Source organism: Camarhynchus parvulus, chromosome 26 (assembly GCF_901933205.1).
Source record: "Camarhynchus parvulus chromosome 26, STF_HiC, whole genome shotgun sequence".
In the NCBI taxonomy this organism is placed as follows: domain Eukaryota; kingdom Metazoa; phylum Chordata; class Aves; order Passeriformes; family Thraupidae; genus Camarhynchus; species Camarhynchus parvulus.
Genome location: NC_044596.1, coordinates 6,748,350 through 6,770,234, shown reverse-complemented (window position 1 = coordinate 6,770,234; position 21,885 = coordinate 6,748,350). Strand labels below are relative to the sequence as shown.

General features: G+C 48.0%; 1 protein-coding gene across 3 annotated transcripts in view; it reads right to left on the bottom strand.

Moving 5' to 3' along the window:
- The window catches only part of MAGI3 (membrane associated guanylate kinase, WW and PDZ domain containing 3), a 57,509-nt gene extending 50,635 nt beyond the window's left edge, over positions 1-6,874 (bottom strand). For all 3 annotated transcript variants that reach the window (XM_030965615.1, XM_030965616.1, XM_030965618.1), the window contains exon 1: positions 6,483-6,874. In XM_030965615.1, coding sequence (XP_030821475.1) covers positions 6,483-6,804 — 322 coding nt within the window. In that variant the 5' untranslated portion in view covers positions 6,805-6,874. The remainder of the gene's footprint in view (positions 1-6,482) is intronic.
- Between the last annotated feature and the right edge of the window lie 15,011 nt (positions 6,875-21,885).

Sequence of the window (21,885 nt, the reverse complement as noted above, 5' to 3'; positions counted from 1 at the left end):
AGAAGAAAACCGTTCTCCTGATAGGAACAACAAAGTACAAATTAGTCGCAAAAGCCACATGAGGCCTCCTTATCATCTGAAATGACCACACCAAGAAAGAGCAGAATCATTAGAGGGCATCGCTGGTGCGATCATTACCACAGCATTCATCGGAGTAAAGTTTAAACAAGGAAGTATGTGAAAGGGAAAGGCACTAGGGTCTTGATCAAGAGTACATTTATACAAAGAGGAATATTAGAAGCATGATTATAAAGTACATGAACATCCTAATACCCAGTGGTAATAGTGCTTAATAGTCCTCTGCATCCATACATTTAATGTGCAAGCTTTTTGTGCAAGGCAGCTCCCAAACTGATATAGGACAGTTTTAGAGAGACACCAGCCTCCAGCAGAAAGCATTTCCCCTTCTGTTTTCTTTATCAAGACAGCATCATCTGATGAAACTGGGATACCTCCATTCATTCCAGCGGACCTGTATGCTCTAGGCTTTTTGTAGCATGATTAAATGACTCAAGCTTTCCTCTGCAGTCCAGAACAGGTCAATTCCCCACTAACTCTCAAGCAGGGAGGGCAGTTTCCCACAGCAGCACTCTGTAGCCTCTACCCAACACCCACCAAGGGCTGTGGGACCTAAACTGGATGCACAGCTCCTTGGGCTTCCTGAGTAACACATTCCTCTCTTCCATCATAGAGCTAGACCACTGCCAGCTTCCACAGAAACACAGAATTAGGGTAAAGCCTTTCCTCTGAGAGACAAAATTATCCTAGTGTATGTACTCTGATCTCTGTTTCAACATGGCACTTTTAGAATTCATCCAATTTTGTGGAAATTGCCAGGGAGTGTGGCTTGCCTTCCTCTCTGCCTTAATTGCTACACATGCAAATGTTTACCCCCATATGGAGGCTTTGTGCCTACCTCAAGCACAAGAGGAAATGTAAATGAGCCTCAGATACTTGGCTTCAAATATTGTGTCTCAAGTGCTGAATCCTGCTCCAAGTCACTGGATTTGTCGCCATTTTCATTCATTCTGCATCAGAGAAAGGACTCCCCACCATGCACAAACCAAGTCATAACATTCCCATTAACTCCTGCTGGTAACAGAGGCATTAGGAATTCATCATAGTCATGTGAAAAAATGGATCCAGCAATAAGTTGTCTTTTTGAAAGCTTCTATTACATTTTGATCAGGAAAGCTCTTTGGGAAGGTAAGGCCACAGACCTAAAAAAAATCAGTTTGGTATGAGTACATCCACCTGTCAATCCTCTCCTCCTCTGCACTAATGTTTTGTAATTCACATAAAGCAATAGATCTGAAGCACTTAGAGGTGTCACATCACAAAACTGCAGACAATGGTTGAGTGCACATAGAGCAGCAACACATCTGCTTTGGACTGGGGTGTACTGAACCTACTGAAAACTGCATGAAGGACTGGAAAAAGATCACATCAGTTCTGTCAGTATGAGCTGGGATGTCCTCCACGTGTTCCACTGGAAAAAAAAAAATCAAAGTACAAACTGACACTCGCCAGAGGCCAGGCAATCCTGACTGGAGACACAAAATAAATGCACCAGCTGGAGGAAGAGCTCCAGCCACAACTGAACAGAAAACTATAGGAAACAAGACTATAGGAAATCACGGTTTAACAGCTTCAGGAGCACTGAAAAAAAAGTTAACCCGAAGAAGACTTTTCATCCTTTTACATCTTGCTGCATTTTTTGATTAAAGATCAGTTTTGACACAATGGAGCCAAGGTGCATTCACTCCAAACCCAAGGAACCAAACTATGTGCTCTGGAAACATTTCTCAAGTGGAAGAGCCCTAAGACTCTGCCCATTTCCTCCCACATCCTCCTTATAGTGGCCATGAAAGGATAGTAATTGACACAAAGTAGCTGTATTCGTCAAAGACCCTTAATCTGGAAGGAGAACACATTCCTTCCTACATAGTATCTAGCAACTCAGCCTGTAGAAAGACGAACTTGTAGAGATATCAATAGTTTTTCTTACTTTAAGTCTCCAGTCTAGTTTTGGTGTATTTTAGTTACCATGCTGCTGTGAAGAAAGAAGGCACCCAGGGTTGTCCTGATGAGTATTTTAGCAATCCCATTTGAGCATACAAACATCCTTCTGCCCTAATTCTGAATCATCATAGAATCACCATCCTAAAATGGTTTTAGGTTTTAAGGGACCTTACAGACCATCCAGCTTCAATCCTCCCACCACAGGCAGCAATACCACCCCTAGATCAGGTTGCTCAGGGCCCCTGAATATGCATGCAACCATAGATTTTATACAATCACAGAATCACAGACTGATTTGGGTTGGAAGGGACCTTTAAGACCATCAAGGTTTTACGCCGCAACCACATTTCTCCAATCTCTGTCCAACCTGACCTTGAACACTTCCAGGGATGGGACAGCCTGGACAACTTGTTTCAATGCCTCACCAGCTTCACAATAAAGAATTTTTTCCTGATATCTAATCTAAACCTACTCTCTCTCTTCCAGTTTGAATCCATTCCCTTTTGTCTTATCACAACTTGTGCTTCCAAAAATATCCATCTTTCTTGTAGGTTCCTTTCAGGTACTGGAAGGAAAGTAGATACCTACAGAGGATGAACTTAGCACTCAAATACCATGGATATGACTACAACATTCTATTTCACTAATGGAAATAGAAGACCCTGCAGCAGCACTGGCCAGTTACAAGGGTAATACCCTAATCCAAGTAATGCCAGACAGGGAAGGTCCTTGAGTACACAGCAGCCATTGTTTGAATGCATGTAAGCAGGCAATTAGCTGAAAACCAGCACTACCCAAGCACGGCTAAAATACAAATGGACTCATTAGGATGAGCTGGCCCCTGGCAGCTTGCGTGCACATCCATACAGATATCCCACTGCACAAGCTGCCCTAGCTCTCTGTATGGCTGCTTTGCTCATCTAATCAAGATGATAATGATAAACTACACATAAACAGAGGTATGGTTATCAGCTCAAAGTTCCTCTAGAATTTAAGTGTTATTTAGACAGCTTAGATCCCAGCATCAGTCCCAAGTGCCACTGTCAGAGTACTCAACACTGGCCTTCCACAGACTATGCTGTGTCAATCCCTATCCATAATGGACCTGTGGATTTTCTGGCTAGTCTGCACACACCTGAGACCATCCTCACATGGGACATGATACTCAGCCCCAGCACACTGGTCTTGTTCTCCCTCCTCAGCTAATCAGGTTGGACATTAAGAAGAACTTCTTCACAGAACAGGTGATTGAGCATTGGACTGGCTGCCCAAGGAGGTGGTGAAGGTGGTGTTTAAGAAAAGACTGGAAGTGGCACTTAGTGCCATGGCATTGGTTGACAAGATGCTGTTAGGTCATAGGTTGGACTTGATGATCTCAATGGTCTTTTCCAACCTAGTTGATTGTGTAATTCTGTAATAAAGACAGAACAAAAATGGGAAGGACAAATTTCTTTATCAACAAAATGGTCCATCATTTGTGATGTGCAGTTAACAGATGGCGTTCAAATTAACATTCATAACGTTCAAGTGTCTTATCAAACAAGCCTAAACAGCATTTTGAAATTTCCATTTAAAATTTTCTATGAGCTTGCAAGAAGTATTACAGATTTTACTGCTGTCAACTAAAGCTGTTACTGCCTTTAATGAGGGAGTGACTATATCATGACTTGAACTAAAGCAGTCCAGATCCTGCTGCCCAAGGTCACCAGGTCACCTGCACAGACTTCACTTGGAAGATGGAGCACCAAACTCACCCTTTAAAATGTACAGGCAGACTGTGAGCATCAAGACCTTAAAAACACCCTACAATTCAGATTCAAGGAGACAAATCCCTCACTGTCAACCCCTGACACTGAATCCCCTCAGACTTCTGTCCCAATAGCACCCAAGCCTGAAGAGCCATGGGGCACACAAAGGTCTGCTGGCAGAACACTCCATGCCTTTCAAATGATGGTTTCAGTTTTGACTGAGGAAAATCATGAAACACAGGACCTCGAAATGCAGTAATGCAATTACATGTCCTTGAGAATTCAGACATATTATGTGCCTACCAGGGACCACTAGCTCCCGGCCCTCACTCCCTTCACCTCAACCACCCACATGGTCCCACGGACCTTCCCAGACGCCTTCCAAAACTTGGCAGGTTTGGATAGCTCTGGATCAAAAGGGAAGCCAAATTCAAAGTCATCGGTCTTCATAGAGAATGCCTTGTCAACAGCTTTCCTAATTACATATACCCTGACTGGAAAACTGCCACTGAGCAGCTGCGGCAGCCTTGCAAAAAACAACCAAAAACCAGTATGTTTTAAAATACCATATTCAAGGACACCAAATCTAACAGAGAAAAGGACTACAAAAATTATCTGATGTGGTACATATGTTCCAGTATAGGAAAAATTGCTGGATCTGAAGATTCAGTTTTATCTGTTCCAAAAGTTACATAAAATCAGCACAAAAATGCTACTTCTCTTTGTGCAATTCACCAGCACTGGGTTTACAAGCTCCAGATGACTATGCTAAACAGCACAGGTCCTTACAAGACTCCAGCAGCAGTTTTCTTCTATTGAAAAAACCATTCCTCTGTTTTAACCAGTTACTAAGCCACAGGAGAATTCTGCTCTTGTATTTTTGGCAGCTACACTGCCACACCATGCTCACTCAGCAAGATCTTCATCCAAGTCAGTGATACCTTACTGAAAGCCTACTTGAAAATCCACCTCACCAAAATACTCAGATTTGATTAAACCAGCCAGTGAAACCAGCTCACTCTCCTCATTAAGTGGTATTGGTTCACATCTCCAATATTCTCCTTCTCTTCTAAAACTCAAATTTTAATCAACTTGCTGGAATCACCAACCAGCCTCTGTTGATCTTCTGGATCCTCTTCTCATCAGTACTCTATATTGCCCACTCCTATTCCTTCCGCACCACCCAGAATTTAAGGAACAGGTAACATGCTACTATTAATACTTGATACCTGGAAGTCCTCATGAACATCATCTGGCTCTTGCCATTTTCTACTTTGCTAATTTCAGCAATTTCTTCTAAATCTTTTCTGGCAGTTTTGACAGTTTGACATCGCTGCTATAGAAATTCCCAGCACAAGAAAATTCCTATTTTCCTCCATAGGAAACACAAGAAATCCCTTTGATCTATAGTTTCATCTTCCACAAGCTTTCTCTTTTAAGAAGAGATTATTTTCTATCTTAAACAATTTGTCCCTCTTTTTAAAATCCTCTTAGTTCACATCTAACTTTCAGCTGTTTGTTCTTTTCCATTTTCTCCCTTCAGAAAGGATTTCCAATTTTGTAAATTAGGACCTTTTTCAAAACCTACCAGGCTTCTGTAGGTGCTTTTAAGATGTGCGTCTGTTTCATTTTTTGATTGTTGTTTTAATTTAGCAAGTCATATGAATCAGGACCAACAGCACAGTCTCTACATAGAAGACGACTTTCCATTAGTGGTCAAACAGGGAAAACCTGACTTAAAATATGTATTACATGAAGTCAAACGGCACCCAGCAATTACCAAAGAAGAACAAGACAAGTGTTCAGCAAAGAAGCTCTATGAGAAATACTATAGACCCCAATCATAGGGAGTCTATAATAGAAATACTGATATCCACTGGGATTCAGAGAAAAATATTTTTTCCCAAGACACCTTCATATAATGCAGCAGGCTCACATCTAGGTTGCCTCACCAAGAAAGCAGTAGGTATCTCTGGAGCTCATGAATTAACTCATGCAGCTGCAGGTGCCACTATTCAGCATTAATTTGACATTTAACAGGCACGTTGATAAATATGATTTTACCACAAGCATTAGTTAATTGAAGTGTACTCAAAAATAATACAAATCTGTGGAAAAAAGAACAGCCGGAGTTCGTTCTCAGAGCTTTTATCTCTGCCAAATGGGAAACCAACAGGATGAAGCGATGGCAGTCCGGTGCTCCATCCCGGCCATTCCTCAGCCACCCTCGACCTCTGCAAGCAGCGGATTATATAAACACCACGGAAAGCACTTCCTGTACCTCCGAGAGGAGGACGCAGGCACCGGACCCTCCGGGGGCCATTGAGTCACCCGGAGGCCCCCGAGGGTCACACCCGCACAAGCACTGCATCGCGGCGGCGCCAAGCCGGGCATTCCGGGCGGGGAGAGGACCCTCGGGAGAAGCCACCGGGACGGGACGGGGGAGCGAGCACCGTCCTGGGGCCGCCCCGGGACTCCAGGACCGCCTCCCCCCTTACATCACCCCCCTCGGCAGTGCCGCCTTCCCGAACCCGCGGAAACTTTCCCAGCGGGGCACCCGTGCCCCGGATTCCGCCCGGTTACCTCCGGGCGCCGCTTCCCGCCGCGGCCCTCCCGCCGCCCCGCAGGGCGCCGGCGCGGCCAGGCCTACGCGCGGCCGGCTGGGCGGCGGCGTGAGGGCCTCGGTCCAGCTCGGCGGTGGAGGGCGCTCACCTGGCCGCACGGTCTTGAGGCGCACGGGCTCCCTGAAGTGCCGCACCACGGCCAACGTGTCGCGGTGCGTGAGGCCGCTCACCGGAGTACCGTTCACCTCCAGCAGCACGTCCCCCGGCGCCGGCGCCTTGCCCGAGAGCAGCGCGGGGCCCGGCGCGCCCTCGCCGCCCGCGGGCAGCCGGCCCGCCAGGTACGGGAACTCGCCGCGCTCGGCGCCGCCGCGCAGCAGATCGGGGTCGGGGCCCGCTGGGCCGCCCCAGGACACCACGCACTCCTGCACCTTGCTCAGCCAGTGCCGCTTCTTCCGCAGGGTCTTGGACATGCCGCAACACGGGGCGACGCAACCCACCCCGCGCTGCCGCCGCTCCCGCCCCGGCCGCGGCTGCCGCCCGACTGCGCCCCGCCGCACCGCCCCAGCTCCGCCTCGCCGGCCCCACCCTCCAGGCTCCGCCCTTCCCGTCTCCACCGCGCCCCACCGGCCTCACTGGCCGCGCCCCTCCCGGCCTGCCGCGCCCGGGACACGCTCCTGGCGCGGGGCTGCCTGTCACAGACCGTGCGGTGCTGGGCCGGGCCCGGCCGGCCCGGGGCGGGGCATGTAGGGGGCTCAGACCCGGCCCCGCCGGGACCCTCTAGGAGCTGCGGCGCGTTCCGGATGTGGCCCCCTGCTCCGGAAAGAGCCCCTCAGGCAATCCCCGCCTAGGCCGGGATATCCCCTCAGCCAGGAGTTCTCCAGCCAGCGCCCGTTGCAGCAGGGTCCCCTCTCAGCGAGGGCTTGCGTTGTGTAGTAATCTCTCCTCAGCCAGGAGGTCCTCAGTCAGTGCCCATCCCAGGCAGGGTTTCCTGTCAGCAAGCATCTCTTGTCAGGATCTCTCCTCAGACTGGAGCCCCCCTCAGCCAGGGCCTTTCTCAGCTAAGAGCTCCCAGTCAGCTCCCACCTAAGGAAGAGTTTACCTTCAGCCAGGGTCATCCCTTAGCCAGGAGACCCCCTTGGCAGCTGGGTTCGAGATAGGTGCGAGAGCTGAGATGGGGTGTGCATGATTCGCTCTCATGTTTGCACTTAGTGCCTGCACAACCAGACAGGCAGAGACACCACTCCCGTGTATTCCCAGCATTCCCATGGCTACTGCCACTGGAACCAGTTGGTTCAAGGTAGCTTAAGCACCTCAGGCCAAAGCAGAGCTCAGAACAGTGGGTACGATTTAAATATAAACAGATGCAGATACTTTTTCAACTGGAAAACACAAACCCAGTGGGTTTTCTCTTCACACGAGCCTGTTTATTTAGCTGTGATTCACAAATATATTTAGCTGTGTCACTCACGTATAAAGAAGTTCTTCTTCATATTCAGGTGGAACTTCCTGTGCATCAGTTTCTGCCCATTGCCTCTTGTCCTCCTGTTGGGCACCACCAAACAGAGCCTGGTCCGTCTTCTTGGCAGCCCTCCTTTAAACACTTATAGACATGGATGAGCTCCCCTCTTTGTCACCCCTTCTTGAGGATGAACAGGCCCAGCTCCCTCAGCCTTTCCTCATAAGAGATGCTCCAGCCTCTTGATCAACTTTGTAGCTCTAAATTTAATGACTGGGAATGGTCTGTGCTGGGAGAAAACCCCAGCTAATGGGTGTCACAGGCCAGCTCTCCTCTGCATGTGGAACTGACTGGCAAAGTACGCTAGTCATCCATTTATTAGGAATGTCTGAAGCTATTGGTTTGGTGATGTTTTATAATTTTTACCATCCATTCAGCCATTTCTCTCCACTTGGGTGTGTTTCTGATCATCACCCACTAAAATCCTTTGTTTGACCTTCCCCTTGCTGTCAGCCTCCTTCACCAGCAGTGAGTTAGTGTCTGTAAGCGGTTCATCTCTGTCAGTGGTTTTGCATCTTTAATAGGATATGAAATATCTGCAGCAGCCCTGTCAAGTTTTATAACCCTGTTCACAGGGATTTGGGATAGCTGGCGTGGTCCAAAAGCCTGTCCCAGTCTGTCTCATAAAAGTAATCCCCAGCACCTCTCTGATTCCGGCTCCTTTTCAGCAGTCACTTTCTCTCTCTTCACTGAATATCAGCTGCTTGAGCAGCCTGGGGAAACAAGGAGGACCAGTCAGAGCTCACAGAGCAGCACTCCTAGCCCTCTATGTCTGTGCACAAACTTCTCTGGAGAATGCCAGAGGAAACTCAATTTTCTTGAGAGTTGATGCCCACTCCTGTCAGTCATCACCTCCCAGCCTGAGTCCTGCACATGAGGTCTGAGCTGTCTTTCACAGACACCTTGAAACATCTGAGTGGACTGGAACCAGTGACAGAGGATTAAGGGCGTTATCCTGCCCTCTCCAGTTCCACTAGCCCTACTGACAGAGGAGAGGGGGTCTGAGCTGCAACAACACACTAACAATTCTCTTGACTTCTAGAAAAGAGGATGAAGGAAGAGCAGTGGAGTGTTAGGAAGTGAAAAACAAGTCTCCTTCCCCACCCCTACATTTGGAGGGAGCACTAGGGTTACCTGTGTGTGCATCAGTCCTCTCCTGGGATCATTCCCTAGTGTTTGAGGTGTGATTTCAGACTGACACAGCCAACCTTTCTTTGACTGCTATTGACATCACTGACTTCATCACTTTGTCGGTCTTCCAACTGCTTGTACCTTCCAGAAAGCCTCATTTGAGCAGATCAGCCTTGCCTAGCATAAGGATGACTGCCTTCGTTATTCTGAGCAACAGCTCATGCAGATCTGGTTACATTACTTGTATAAATCTATATGATTAATACATTTCTTGTCTTTCCATGATTAGTATTTAAGCAGCAGCATGCAAGGGTTTACACAGAGTTATTTAGAAAAGAATGTCCCCATTCTTCTTTTTGCATGTTAATAATGTAGCTAGAGTCTCAGTAGATCTGTCATAAAAAATATTATCAAAGGAACCAAGATAAGTGCAGAATTATTTGCTGTTTAGAAAATCCAGACACATCACAGAAAGCAATAATAACACAAAATAACTTTGATAAAAGTTTTACAGAGAGAATTTTTACAGCCCCAGCTGAAATTACATCTCATGTTGAATAAGCTGCTTACAAAGGCTTTAAGTTAATTTACATTTTAGTACAGGAAGTAGAATAACGCACGCTGACAGAAAAAAAGTTCACCTCAAGGCAGAGGTCACCCAGCTCTGGCCACAATAAAGGCAGAACTTTGGAAAAAATATACACCTGGGGTCCAGAGGTCCCTTGGGTTGGGGCTGTACATGGCAACTCACACAGAGCTCCCCATGCTTGAAATGTAAAGGTCTCCTTATTTTCTGTGACTTCCACAACACTCTTGCTGAGAGGTGCCATGGCTGAGCATCCTCTGAGAAATAAATTTTCTTCCCACTGCACTGTGTCCAGTTCTGGATCAGGTTCCTGCCTTTCGGCATGGTTTTCAACACATTGCAGAGGCAGTCTCAGAACCAGAGCTTATGTACAATGTCACCATTCCTCTGAGAACACTGGTGACATTTTTCGTCCTGCATCGGCCAGACAAAAATCCTCCCACTGCATTATGACATCCATAATTCTGGAGCTCTTGTCCTATTATAATTTAGTTATTAAATTATTGCTCTAAATACAGGGAGAGTTTTTCTAGGTTCTTTTTTCTCCTGGCAGAGTTTGTACAGCAACACATGTCACTGTAGCCAAAACTGGATTAATATTGCTGGGTTTTGTTAATAAGTTATTTGCAAAGGACTGTTTGGGAGTAAATGGGATCTAATAGAAGCTTCACAGGTTTCCCATTATACTCCACTGTTATCATTTAGAGGCAGCTTCTTTTGTAGTCATTAATGAATAATGACAATATGGTAATCTTCAAAGCTCACCATTCCAGCACCAACCTTTCCTCTGACTTATAATGAAGATGTTAAAGTTAATTTCCCTCTCACAAAGCAGGGACTTTTCTTTCTTTGCTGATGCATCTGTTTTAGTGATATCAGTTCTCAACTCCCACTGCTGGGCTCAATCTCACTGAAGGATGAGGGGAGGGAGTACACAGTACTTCATCTTTCAGTGTCAGCCCTCAAAACCAGTTTTGCAAAAAAAAAGAGAAAAAGAGCCTATCCTGTTGTTAGATGTGTCCTGCTTGTGGGTTTTGGACACTATTTGTTATTGACAAAAGGGTCAGGAATCATAAAATCATGAAATCATTTAGGTCAGAAAAAACCTTTATGACCATCAGGTCCAACCATTAACCCAGGACTGCCAAAGCCACAACTAATCCTTGTCCTCAAGTGCCATATCTACATATCTTTTCAATCTCTCCAAGGATGGTTACTCCACCACTGCCCTGAGCAACCTGATCCAATGATGGACAACCCTTTTGATGAAGAAATTTTCCCTAGTGCCTCATGTAAACCTCCCCTGGTGCAGCTTGAAGCTATTTCTTCTCATCTTGCTGCTTTACTTGGAAGAGGAGAGAATCATTTAGGTTGGAAAAGACTTTTGAGATCCTTGAGTCCAATGTTAGGATCTTTCACTGATCTTCAGAGTATGGTGTGATGCTTTTCATTTTTAGGTGAATGAAATAAGATCCCTTAGGCGAAGCTGTGCTCCCTGCATGTTAGACATGCTGAAATGCTTCCATACAGCAGCCTTTTGATATGTCTGACACCCAGACTCACACTGGGCCTGCCTAAGTGTCATCCTCAAGAATGGCCTCGTCCCTTTAAACATTCATGTGCTCTTGCTTCTGCTCATGTATTTTTATTACTAACAGGTTTCCCAGCTGATAACACAGCAGTGAATACATTATTCAGCCTGGATTGCTGACTTTACTGCTGGCTGTCTCCATTACAGCAACATCCTCCAACACTAATGGGTAGGGATCTCAAGATTCATCTGAGCGTCCTGGCAGAATGTGGCTGATGCTGCAGGGCTTAGTGGGGAAAAGCAATGGGATGGGACCAGAGCCAGGGATCTCTGTCCAGACTCCACTCACAACACCGGAGCACACAAGCCCAGTTCCTCCAGTCCCCTGTGAGCCCCAGGAGGTGCAGGGGGAGGCAGGCGACACTTCTTGTGGCTGAAGTGCCACTTGTGCTTCTTCTATTACATTACAGAGCTGCTACAACTGTGCCACATTCCTTTCCCTCTTCTTCCACATCAACCATGAACTGAGCAATTACCTCTGAATCGCACAGGGGGGCTGTGAACCTTAATTAATTTGTGGGTTTCAGTTCTTTGTGCTCTCAAAATTCAGTGTGTTTAATTCCTTCATTACTTCCCAGTTAGTAGCATTGTTTATTTGAGTCAGGGTAGTTCCCACCAAGACTGTGCGATGGTGGGTTCCCAATTCCACATGATATGCTGGGCAGGCACAGACTCCCTGTCCTCCCTAACACTAACTAAAGCAGGAAACAATTAGGAACTATAAGGAAGTAGTTCTTCCCTGGGAGGGTGCTGAGGCCCTGGTAAAAGGTGTGGCTGGTGAAAGGTGGCCCTGGTAAAAGGCGGCCCAGAAAAGCTGTGGCTCCCCCATCCCTGGAAGTGTCCAAGGCCAGGTCGTACATGGCTTGGAGCCACCTGGGATAGTGGTAGAGTTTCCTACCCGCGGCAGGGGGTTTGGAATGAGCCTTTAGGTCCCTTCCAACTCAAACCATGATCACCCACCAGTGGGCCTGGGGAGGCCCTCCCCACGTGGATTTGTGTCCCTGCATAGCTGTAGGTTGAGGAAAAGATGCAGGAGCGTGGCCATACCTGAATGCACTGTCATCCATGTGGAAGAGGAATCCGTATTCGATGAGTGGGGTGATACAAGAGGAAACTGAATTGCAAGCAGCCTTCATGTCCAGCTGCTTACAGAGACCAAGCAAGACAAAAATTAAACAGGCCATTAAGCAGCCCTCCAGTGGATTAACATTTGTCTGTCTCGCTTACACTGCAGGATTTCAAAACTCCTTTGAAGTCTGCATATTAGAAAATCACTTTCCAAGCCACATAACTTTGAGGAACAGCTGACTAATCCTTTAGGATTTAATGAGGTTAACTAACATGCACAGTTTTGTAGGGAGCTATTGTTTGTATTTTGGTAGCAAACATGAAAAACAGTAATGTTCTGTAAAGAGCCATAATGGAAGCATGGCATCATTTTGGTAACTTTTGTAGAAGATTTAATTTTCTTCATAGAGCACAGGCTGGGCTTCTGATCCTGTTCAATTATAACAATTAACAGTTAACAGAATTGTTTGCTTTTAACTCTCACTGAAGTCAATAGGATTACAGTTTTCTGTTCTCCAGATCAGTTTATGGTTCTGTAGTTTCTTCTCTGACTCTTCAGGAACCCTGTCCATGGACTGGCAGAACATCAGTAGTGTTTTCCAACAGCTGGGCTGGTGGCAGGGGTTGCCCAGCAGGGGTCTGGCACTGGAGTCACATCCCACTGTTTGCCCAGCAGAGCCCAACTCTGTCCCTGGCAAGGTCTGGCACTGAGCCCTTCCCCATGTAAGCTCCTGGAATAATTATAGAATAGAATCATAGAATCATTAAATTTGGAAAAGACCTCCAAGATAATCAACTCCAGCCTTCTCCATTTGGGAGGTTGGTTGTAGACTACTTGTGCCTCAGGTACCTCAAGACTGAACAATCAACTTAATTTGGTATTTACAGAACACCAAAGTTGCATGTAACAAGCTGACACATAAATTCATTAGGATGCAATTAACAGCAATCAGAATGTAGGCTACTCAACTATTTTAGCAAGAACGCATAATTAACTGCAGGTTCATGTTGAATGCTGCCTGGTGCCATGAAGCAGGTTCCAAGGATTGTCTTGCATGGATAAACACAGCAGCGGGGCTTTTCCCAGAGCACAGCCTCTGGCTGAGATGCAGACTGATGGAAAACAGCAGTGGCTGGATTGGTGGGAGACAAGCCCGAGTAAGACAAAAGGAGTAGAGCATCTTGTCCATCACCTAGCGGCCCAGCTGACAGAGCTGGAGCCTCTAGAGATGTGAGCTCAGTGCATCAAAACTCATTGGGTATTATCACTGCTGCGCCACTGCTGCCTCATGATTAAACAACATGAATATTAATGAGTTCTTATAGCTTCTTTGGAAAAATCTGCTATGGCTTATAGATCATAGTGGTGCTGGGAGAAAATAAAACTATGTCAAACTGTTTGCCTGTTGCTTATTCAAAACTCTCCTTCAGCTCATGGGAGCGGGACACTATTCTGGAGAAGTTGTTTCCTCAGCATCTCTTCCACTTCTGAATTATTTCATGGGAAGCTTCGTCCTAGTAATGAGTGGAAAATTCAGTGTGCAATTGATATTTGTCACCCTCGGGCCTTCACAATCCTTGTCAAAATATACATTACACCAGTAAAAATTCCATACAGAGCAGCAGGCAGAGGTGGCTATTCAGGGGCTGTGCATGGAGAGAAGGAAGAGAAAAAAGACAAGAAATCTCAGGATTTACAGCATACATAAAGCAGGAGAGCATCATGTGCCTGAGTGGCACAACAGGACCTGGAATCTGTGGCACAGAATCCTGTGTGATGAGGAGCCACCTGGCCTTGGAAAGGAGTCCCTGCCCATGGCAGAGGTGAGGGAATGAGCTTTCATGGTCCTTCCAATCCAAACCATTTCATGACTCTATGAAGTTAATTTTAATAATTGCCGTCCCTCATTCCCAGGGCAGTGCCATGGGGTGCATGAATTCCATGTCCCTGGTCCCATTCCATTGTTTTAGGAGGAAGTTTCTGCAAAGAGCCTGATCTTCCCACAACTCATTTCTAACTGGAATTTAACAGACCCCCGTCTGCCAAATAATAAATAAGAACCTTTACATGCAACACTCTGTTAGTTAAGCAGAGCTATAAACAAAGCCTTAACAGCAGCTGATTTAGGGAACAAGGTCGTGAAGGCAATGCTGCCATAGCTGCAGCACATGGGTGGGATGAACCACCCAGACCCATATAGTCAGGTCCCCAAAAACCAAACCTACTGCCAGACTTGAAGCCACCATCAAGAGCTTTCCCCTGTGGCAGTGAAGGGAAGGCTCTGAAAGATTAAAGAAGATGCCTTATTACAGCAAAATAGTGTGGCTCTGGTTTTCACTGTCACCACTCTGTGGGGAAGGCCCAATGTGGTGAAGCTGGTGGCACGGCAAGGGCAGGACCAGCACTGGCAGCTGCATCATTCCCAGGGAGAGCAGAGCCAGACATGCTCACAGACTTCCCAGGCCAGCCTGGGAACTGGCATGCACCAAACCGGGACAGGAGCCTGTGCACCAACTTGCCAACAGCTGGAATGGGGTTGGCAGAGACAGGGGAACCGCAGGGCTCATGGCACCTCCACACAGTGGATCCGTGGGGTGCTCTGAGCTCTTTACACACTACTAACTCATGTATTTCCCTGCTGCATAATTCATAACTTTTAGCAGAAGATAAAAACTTCATAACTGTTAATGTGCAACTGTTTATTAATGTGAGCCTTCCAGACAGCCCTCGGATTTGGAAGGAGTTCTTGAGAAAGAGCCAAAGTCTGTCCTCTGTAAGCAGATTTTTTTGAAAGCTCAGAGGCTGGTGGATATCAGTCTCCAAACAATTCTCCAGTGGCTGCTGAGCTGCTGCTTCATCCTGGTTCCCCTGAAGAACTTGGAGCATCACAGAAGCAGAAATAAATAAATAGATAATTTCCTTTACACAAGGCAAGGTGCTGGATGTGCTGTATCGTTCATGTCTCTCCTGCGCAGAGCAGTCAACCAAGCACAGAAAGGAGATAAGAGCATTTGTTCCCACAAGGAACAGGGAGAGGACAAAAAACAAGATTTCTCTTGTGTTATGTGCAAGGTTGTTTATAACTCCTCTGACTATTTTTAAGCCTGAGAAATGAAGGGCTGCCAGCTGCAGCCTGCTCTTGAGGGAAGGTGCATTGTGTTCTGGAGTACTGTCAGGTGAACCAGAGCAGACACTTGTTACCCGGCAGCCAGCATGGACACATCAGTGACACCTTCCTCCCCATCCCTGTCCTTGGCAGGAGCCTGGCTGCCCTTGGAGCATCTCAGTGGCCTCCTCTGGCCTTGCTCCAGCAGCTCCACATCTTCCTGATGTTGGTTCCCAGAGCTGGAAGCAGCTCTGCAGGTGAGATCTCACCTGAGCAGGGCAGAATCCCCCGTCCCCTGCTGCCCACACTGTGCAATCAGCCCAGGGCTCAGGGTGGTTTCTGGGTCCCAGCACATGTGGCTAGTGCATGTCCAGCATCCCCAGGTCCTTTTTTCCATGGCTACTCCATGATATTTCGCAGTGACACTCATTGGGATGGTATGTCATTGGAGCGTCCTGCCTGATCCTCAGCACACTGTGTGCTCAGCTGTCCCACTGCCTTTAGAAACGCCCCTGGAGAGGATCTCTGCTATGCTCCCAGCCTTGCAATCCATTTTGGAGAAAAGCAGTGAGCTGAAGGCTAGACTGGCAGGCAGATTCAGGTTGTTTCTCTTTTCTAGCTGGACATATGGATACAGACCTTGAAAAGGAAAAGTACCTCCCTTTGCATTGCTAAACCGATGGTGTGGCTAAGAATAGCCTCTGAAGGAAGAGGGAAGATGAATGACATGAGGCATTCAGCACCTTTTCTTACTGTGCAATAGTCTTGAAATTTAAAAAGTGAAATATCAAGGCGTGTGCAGGTGAAGAGGTATGGCCAGTCATGCTGAGGACATTTGGAGGAGTGTGTTATTATGTAAAGCAAATTGGAGAAAGGTTAGCAAATACCACTGCTTCCCTGGGGAGCTCTCTCTTGCCAGAGTCATTAGTGCACTGGCAGCATAACAGATCCTCTCTGCTAATTCTCTAGGTCATAAGCAAATTAAGACAGAAAAGTTGATCTGCTATCAGTCTACATTAGGCACAGGAGTCCAGCTCACCTGTCCAGTAGCTGCTGGTTTACAGAAAGTTTAAGGCTGGAATATGAAAGTCTTGTCATTAAACGGAGCCCATTTTCCTTTCAGCTCAGGCAGGCTGGGCATGGAGCTCTGGGACAGGGTTGCATGGTTCTGGCACCCCTCGGGTGAGAGCAATTTCACAGAGGGTGCCCCAGAACCTCTACCAGTGCCGCTTCATCCCTTCAGGGGAATCCATGGCCAAAGTGTTACAGCTATGATCCATGTCAAGGGTCTCTGGGGGCCAAAGTGTTACAGCTATGATCCATGTCAAGGGTCTCTGGGGTTGCAGCCCTATAGGGAGGGCTTGGATTCAGCCAGCTTGTGCTCGCCTCAGAGTCTTGATGCCAGCTTTCAGTAGTGTAGCTTGCGATTTGGAAAGGGACAGACCAGGGAAATGTTGCTCGTGGGATGTGGGAAACTCCTTCCCTAGGCAGGAAGGGGTGAATGAGGGTAGGAGGAGGCAGAGTTTTTGCTTGAAGCAGCCCAAGTATCTCCCATCTCAAAAGAGCTTTTGATACCCTCAAGATAAACTGCGTGGTGCAATTAAAACAACCCACTCCCAGGGAGGATTCAGCCCAGGTCTGGAGCTGCTCCTTCTGTGGACACACCACTCTGTGGGTGAGTACCCTGGGCATGGCAGGTGCTGGGAGAGTGGTCTTCTCTGCCAGGGCCATTCCATGGATGCTGAGAGGTTTCAGTTGGATATTAGGTAAAGATTTTTCCCCAGAGGGTGGTTGAGCACTGGAACAGGCTCCCCTGTGAATGGTCACAAAGCTGCCAGAATGCAAGAAGCATTTGGACAATGCTCTCAAGCACAGGATGGATTTTGGGTTTCTCCTGTGCAGGGCCAGGAGCTGATCTATGCAGGTCCCTTCCAGCTCAGGATATTCTGTGCTTCCACAATTTCAAACAGAAATGGTGCCAGCAAAACCTCCAGAGTCACATTTGCAGTGAACAAAAACACCCATCTTCACGCAACACAGCATTTCAAATCCTGCCTTTAATCTAAGGTTCCAGTAACAACCTTCTCACCATCCAATTACTTGTCTTACAATTGGCATAGAAATATCAAATTCCTAAGAATTAAAGCACTTTGAAAGTATAACCTACTTTTAAAGCAGACAATATTTATAGTGGGAGAATTTACTTTCTAGTCCTTGACATTATCAAAGTCACTGATGCCTCATCAGCAGCTCCATAAATGAGGCCTCCAAACACAATGTCTGGTTGCCTTTTGCTGGGTACTTTTTGCTGGCTGAGCCTCTCTGACTGTGTGGCAGGTGACAGCCTGTCACTGTCCCCTGTGACCCTGAAACGAAGGTTTGCCCATGGTGTGCCCTCGGCATCCTTTTGCTGTCACACACTGCCTGGCGCAATCAGGCCTGTCCTGCACCCCTCTGACCATTGCTGAGTAGCAGAGGCAGCCGCTGGCACTGTGGGCTCACTGCTGCCAGCCACAGCACCCAGAAAGCAGCTCAAATGGAAACTGGGGAATCTTTGCGCTGGAGCAAGCACCAGGCTTCTGGCAGCAGCAGTGGCAACGGTGCCCTGGTCCCCACCTCTGCTTGGCCCCAGCCCTCATCATAAATTGTGGCACTAACCTACATGGAGAGGCATTAACTTTCACTCCTGAATCTAGGTGCAGTTGTTTCAGCTGGGCATATAAGGACATCAAGTGATGCTAATTACCCTCTAAAATATGAATAGAATTAAGCCAGAGAAGCAGAAAATTAGCTTTGTGGGAGATCTACTGAAGAGTTTAACTGAACAAGGATGGTAGCTGGATTGGCAATGAAGAATTTGTCTTTTAACGCCAGTTCACAAGCACCTTGACTATCACCGTGGAAATCATCCAGAGTTTTAATTAGCCATTAACTCTTCCCTACACGTTCAGCAGTGTTCAAGGAGACCATTGTACTGGTTTCACACCCCTCCCGCAGCCTCAGGCTACCTCAAGGCACTTTGTTGATCAGTAATTGCTTCCAATGGCACATAATCACTGACAACTCTGCTCCTTGCAGCCTGCCCAAAGATCATAGAATCAACAGGACAGTTTGTGTTGGAACCACCTTCAAGCTCGTCCCATTCCACCCCCCCCCCCTCACCTTGATGAGCAGGGGCACCTTTTGCTACACCAGGTTGCTCCAAGCCCTGTCCAACTTGGCCTTGAGCACTTCCAGGGATGAGGCAGCCACAGCTGCTCTGAGCAGCCTGTGCCACTGCCTGTTCCAGAGATGGGCAGCAGCCTTCCTGGGAAGTCATGGTTCCTGGAGCTTTGCCACCAAACCAAGCTCCAGCCCCACTCCTGGGGGGTTTGCATTGATGCTGCTCTGTGCCAGTGCTCCTGCTTTGCAGAAGGTCCCAGGCCACCACCAGATGTGATGGAGACAGGACTTACAAAACGAACGGGGATCTGCCCCAGGTTTATTCCCATGCAGCCCTGAGGAAACCTGTTTGTCAGGATGCACTCCAGCTGCTATGCAGTCCAAGTGCTTTCTGACTCCAAATCCTTCCCTTGCACAGATCTCTGCTCTGGCTGATGCACCCAAAGAACCTGAAGCATCTGTGGAGGAGCTGGAACCCAATCAGGACAACTTTGGGACTCTATGGCGAGCACATGCGCGGGGATGTGCCACGAGCAGCCAGTGACAGACCTCAGCACAAGTGGTTTTCAAGACTGATCAGTCATGGTGATTTGAAGTTCTCACCCTTCAGATCATAGCACTGAGCTCAGAGCTGCACCCAGGACAGACTCGCCCCTCCTCCCAGCACAGCCCACTCAGGGCTGGAATTCCCCACAAAAAGCTGGAGGTAACGGAGTTTTATCCAGTGCAAAGCCACACGTATCCAAGACCTCAGGGAGTTTCTGCCCCATCTGTTCCAGGCAGGTAGGAAGCACACAGTACTGTGCAGCTCCTGGGAATTTTAATAGTAATTAACAATCTGTTCTACTCAAGTATTGGTGGTAAGAGTCTAGGAAAAGCTGTCTGTCAGGATATGGAGCAAGAAGACCACCAGAATGGCTCTGATGTGGCTGCAAATGCTCCTGAAATGAAAAAGATCCATCTCTCCCAAGGACTGTTGCCTCAAGAGCCTCCTGCTTTCCCTATTGCTCTCTGAAGTTCATATATAAAAAACCTTTTTGTCCCCATCACTGCTACTCCTGGATTTATGCTTATGTGAAAAGCTCGTGGAATGTGCTGTGGGAACTGACAATTTTGAAAGCAATTTGAGAAGCAGTGCAGGGAATGTGCTCCCAAGAATGGCTGCCACTGCTCTTCCTGCTGTGCAGGACTTGTAGTACCTGCAGCACTGGCTGCTTGTTCCAGCCTGGTTCCAGCTCTCTTCATTTACAAGATGCATTATTTACCAGCCTGACATGCAGCTCATTTAAAAATCAGATTTATCAGCAAAATCGTAGCACTTGCTATGGTGGCTTCCAACAAGAGTATCTTGCTGGGCTTGTGGTGACTCGGCAGTTTTCTGCTCAATTCATCACCAAAGGGCACTAGCATAGAGCCCTCAGCCCCTTCCCAGCCACGGTGCTCTGCTTACAGCACCACTGGGATATGGACCGCCTTGGACTTTGGACTTCCGCCAGCAAACCAAGCAGGAGGAGGCCCACACCAAGGGAATTACCTTCATGGAAGCACAATGAACTCAGTGCTGCAAAGAGCCTGGATCCTGTTTGGGCAGCTGGATGCTGTGCTCTAGGGACCATCAGTCTGTCCTGCTCCACAGCACCCACAAAGCAGGGTTAACACAGTTTGTGACATGTACCAGTGGTGGCAGCAGGTCCTGTGGAGGGTCCCAGGATGCAGCACTGGCACCAGGGATGTCATCCCTGTGCCCACTGTTGGCAGATCCCTGTGTGGCTGCCTGGGAGAAAGGCCAAAGCAACAGCTGAGCAGTGGCCACGCTCCTATGTGGCACAGGAGGGTATAAATATGTATGGGAGGGTCCAGGCAGTTCTTGTAAAGTTGCATCCCGGAATGCACCACCTACCCTGTGCCTCATGGATCTCCGAGCTGCCACTTCCCACACCTGGGAGCAGGGTCTGCCCTGCTCCTCTTGTTCCGCAGCAGTCCAGGTCTGTTGTACACAGTTTTGGGGGTAGGAGCAGCTCACACCAGCTGAACCATGCTGCAGGAACTGTTCTGGTGCCAAGGACCTTTTAGCACATCATGGGAAGTGTCAGTCACTTTGCAAGGGTGGGACTGTTCATGGAGTGAAGTGTAACTAGAGTTCCTCGGCAGCTCAAGATCCACCCTAGAAAGGGGATACTAGTGCTCAGAGGAGCAATGTCCTTTCCCCTATGTGCTCCCTTCCCAGCCAGCACCCTCTACCCTTTTCCTCCCGCTCCTGCAACAAGTACCCCACTGGGCCATTAGCCAGTGCCAATCTCAGGTGGGAACAAACCAAGGCCCTCCAAGAAAAGCAGCAGAGCCATGGGCACAAGAGCCAGACCCAGTCATGTTTATATCACCCACGGCTGAGGGGCCCATGGCCACCTTGTCACACCTATGTCTTCACTCCACAACACGTGTGTGGACACTCACTGCTCCGAGCAGCCCCTCCTGTGCAGCCAGGAGCAGGAACACACTGTAAACACACATAAATATTTATTCTTCAGAGAGAGAGTTTTTACCATTACCCAGATTACTTTCCCCCTGATGCCCCACCAGGACCCAAGGGGATTGAACAAAATGGGAGGTTGGATGTGGACGTGCACAGCTCACCTCTGTGCACAGCAGCCCCCAGCCGAAATCAGCCAGGATGGCACATTTTCCCTGCCCACTGTCCCATCCTCACAGGGCTTGTCTTTGAGCCATCCCTCTAGGTGCCACACTGCTCACCTGCAATGGGGACAAGCACAAAGTGAGAAAGTGGTGGTTGCCTTGCTCCCTGTGAGGTGCAGGAGGAGAAGCTGGGATGCTCCAAGCAGCATCAGCCTCTTTCCTGCAGCAGCTTCTCCTCCAGGAGAGGTGCCCGACGGGAGTTTCCCAGCCTCAGATCCACCTTGAGGCAGCATTGCTTGGTTCTTTTTGCCACCTGCTCAGGCCAGGGGCAGGTTGACTTCCCTGGGACCACCCACAGGCACTGGCAGGGCTGAGCATTGCTCCCCAGGTCCTGCTCCAGCTCACAGTGGAGTTGTGTCCGCCAAAGGCAGTGCTGCCTTATCAATAATAAAAGACAATTTCCCCAGTCATAGCCAGGAGATTACTCAGCCCTTCGTGCGCTTCATCTGCAGCTGACAAGATGGAAAGAACTTTGGGAAGATGCAATTTGACAGTAACACAAAACAACAACAACATTAAGGGAAGAATAATGGCAAAGGCAATCTGTCACAAACTTTGTGTTCCTTAACCAGGAGCAAGAAATCAGAACAGCCAGATCCAAGCAGAAGCTGAAAGGGAGGGCAGGAGTGCAGCAAGGAGCCAGGTACCGCTGCCCATGGGGCATCCCAGCACCGTAGGATCTCAGGTTCAGGATGT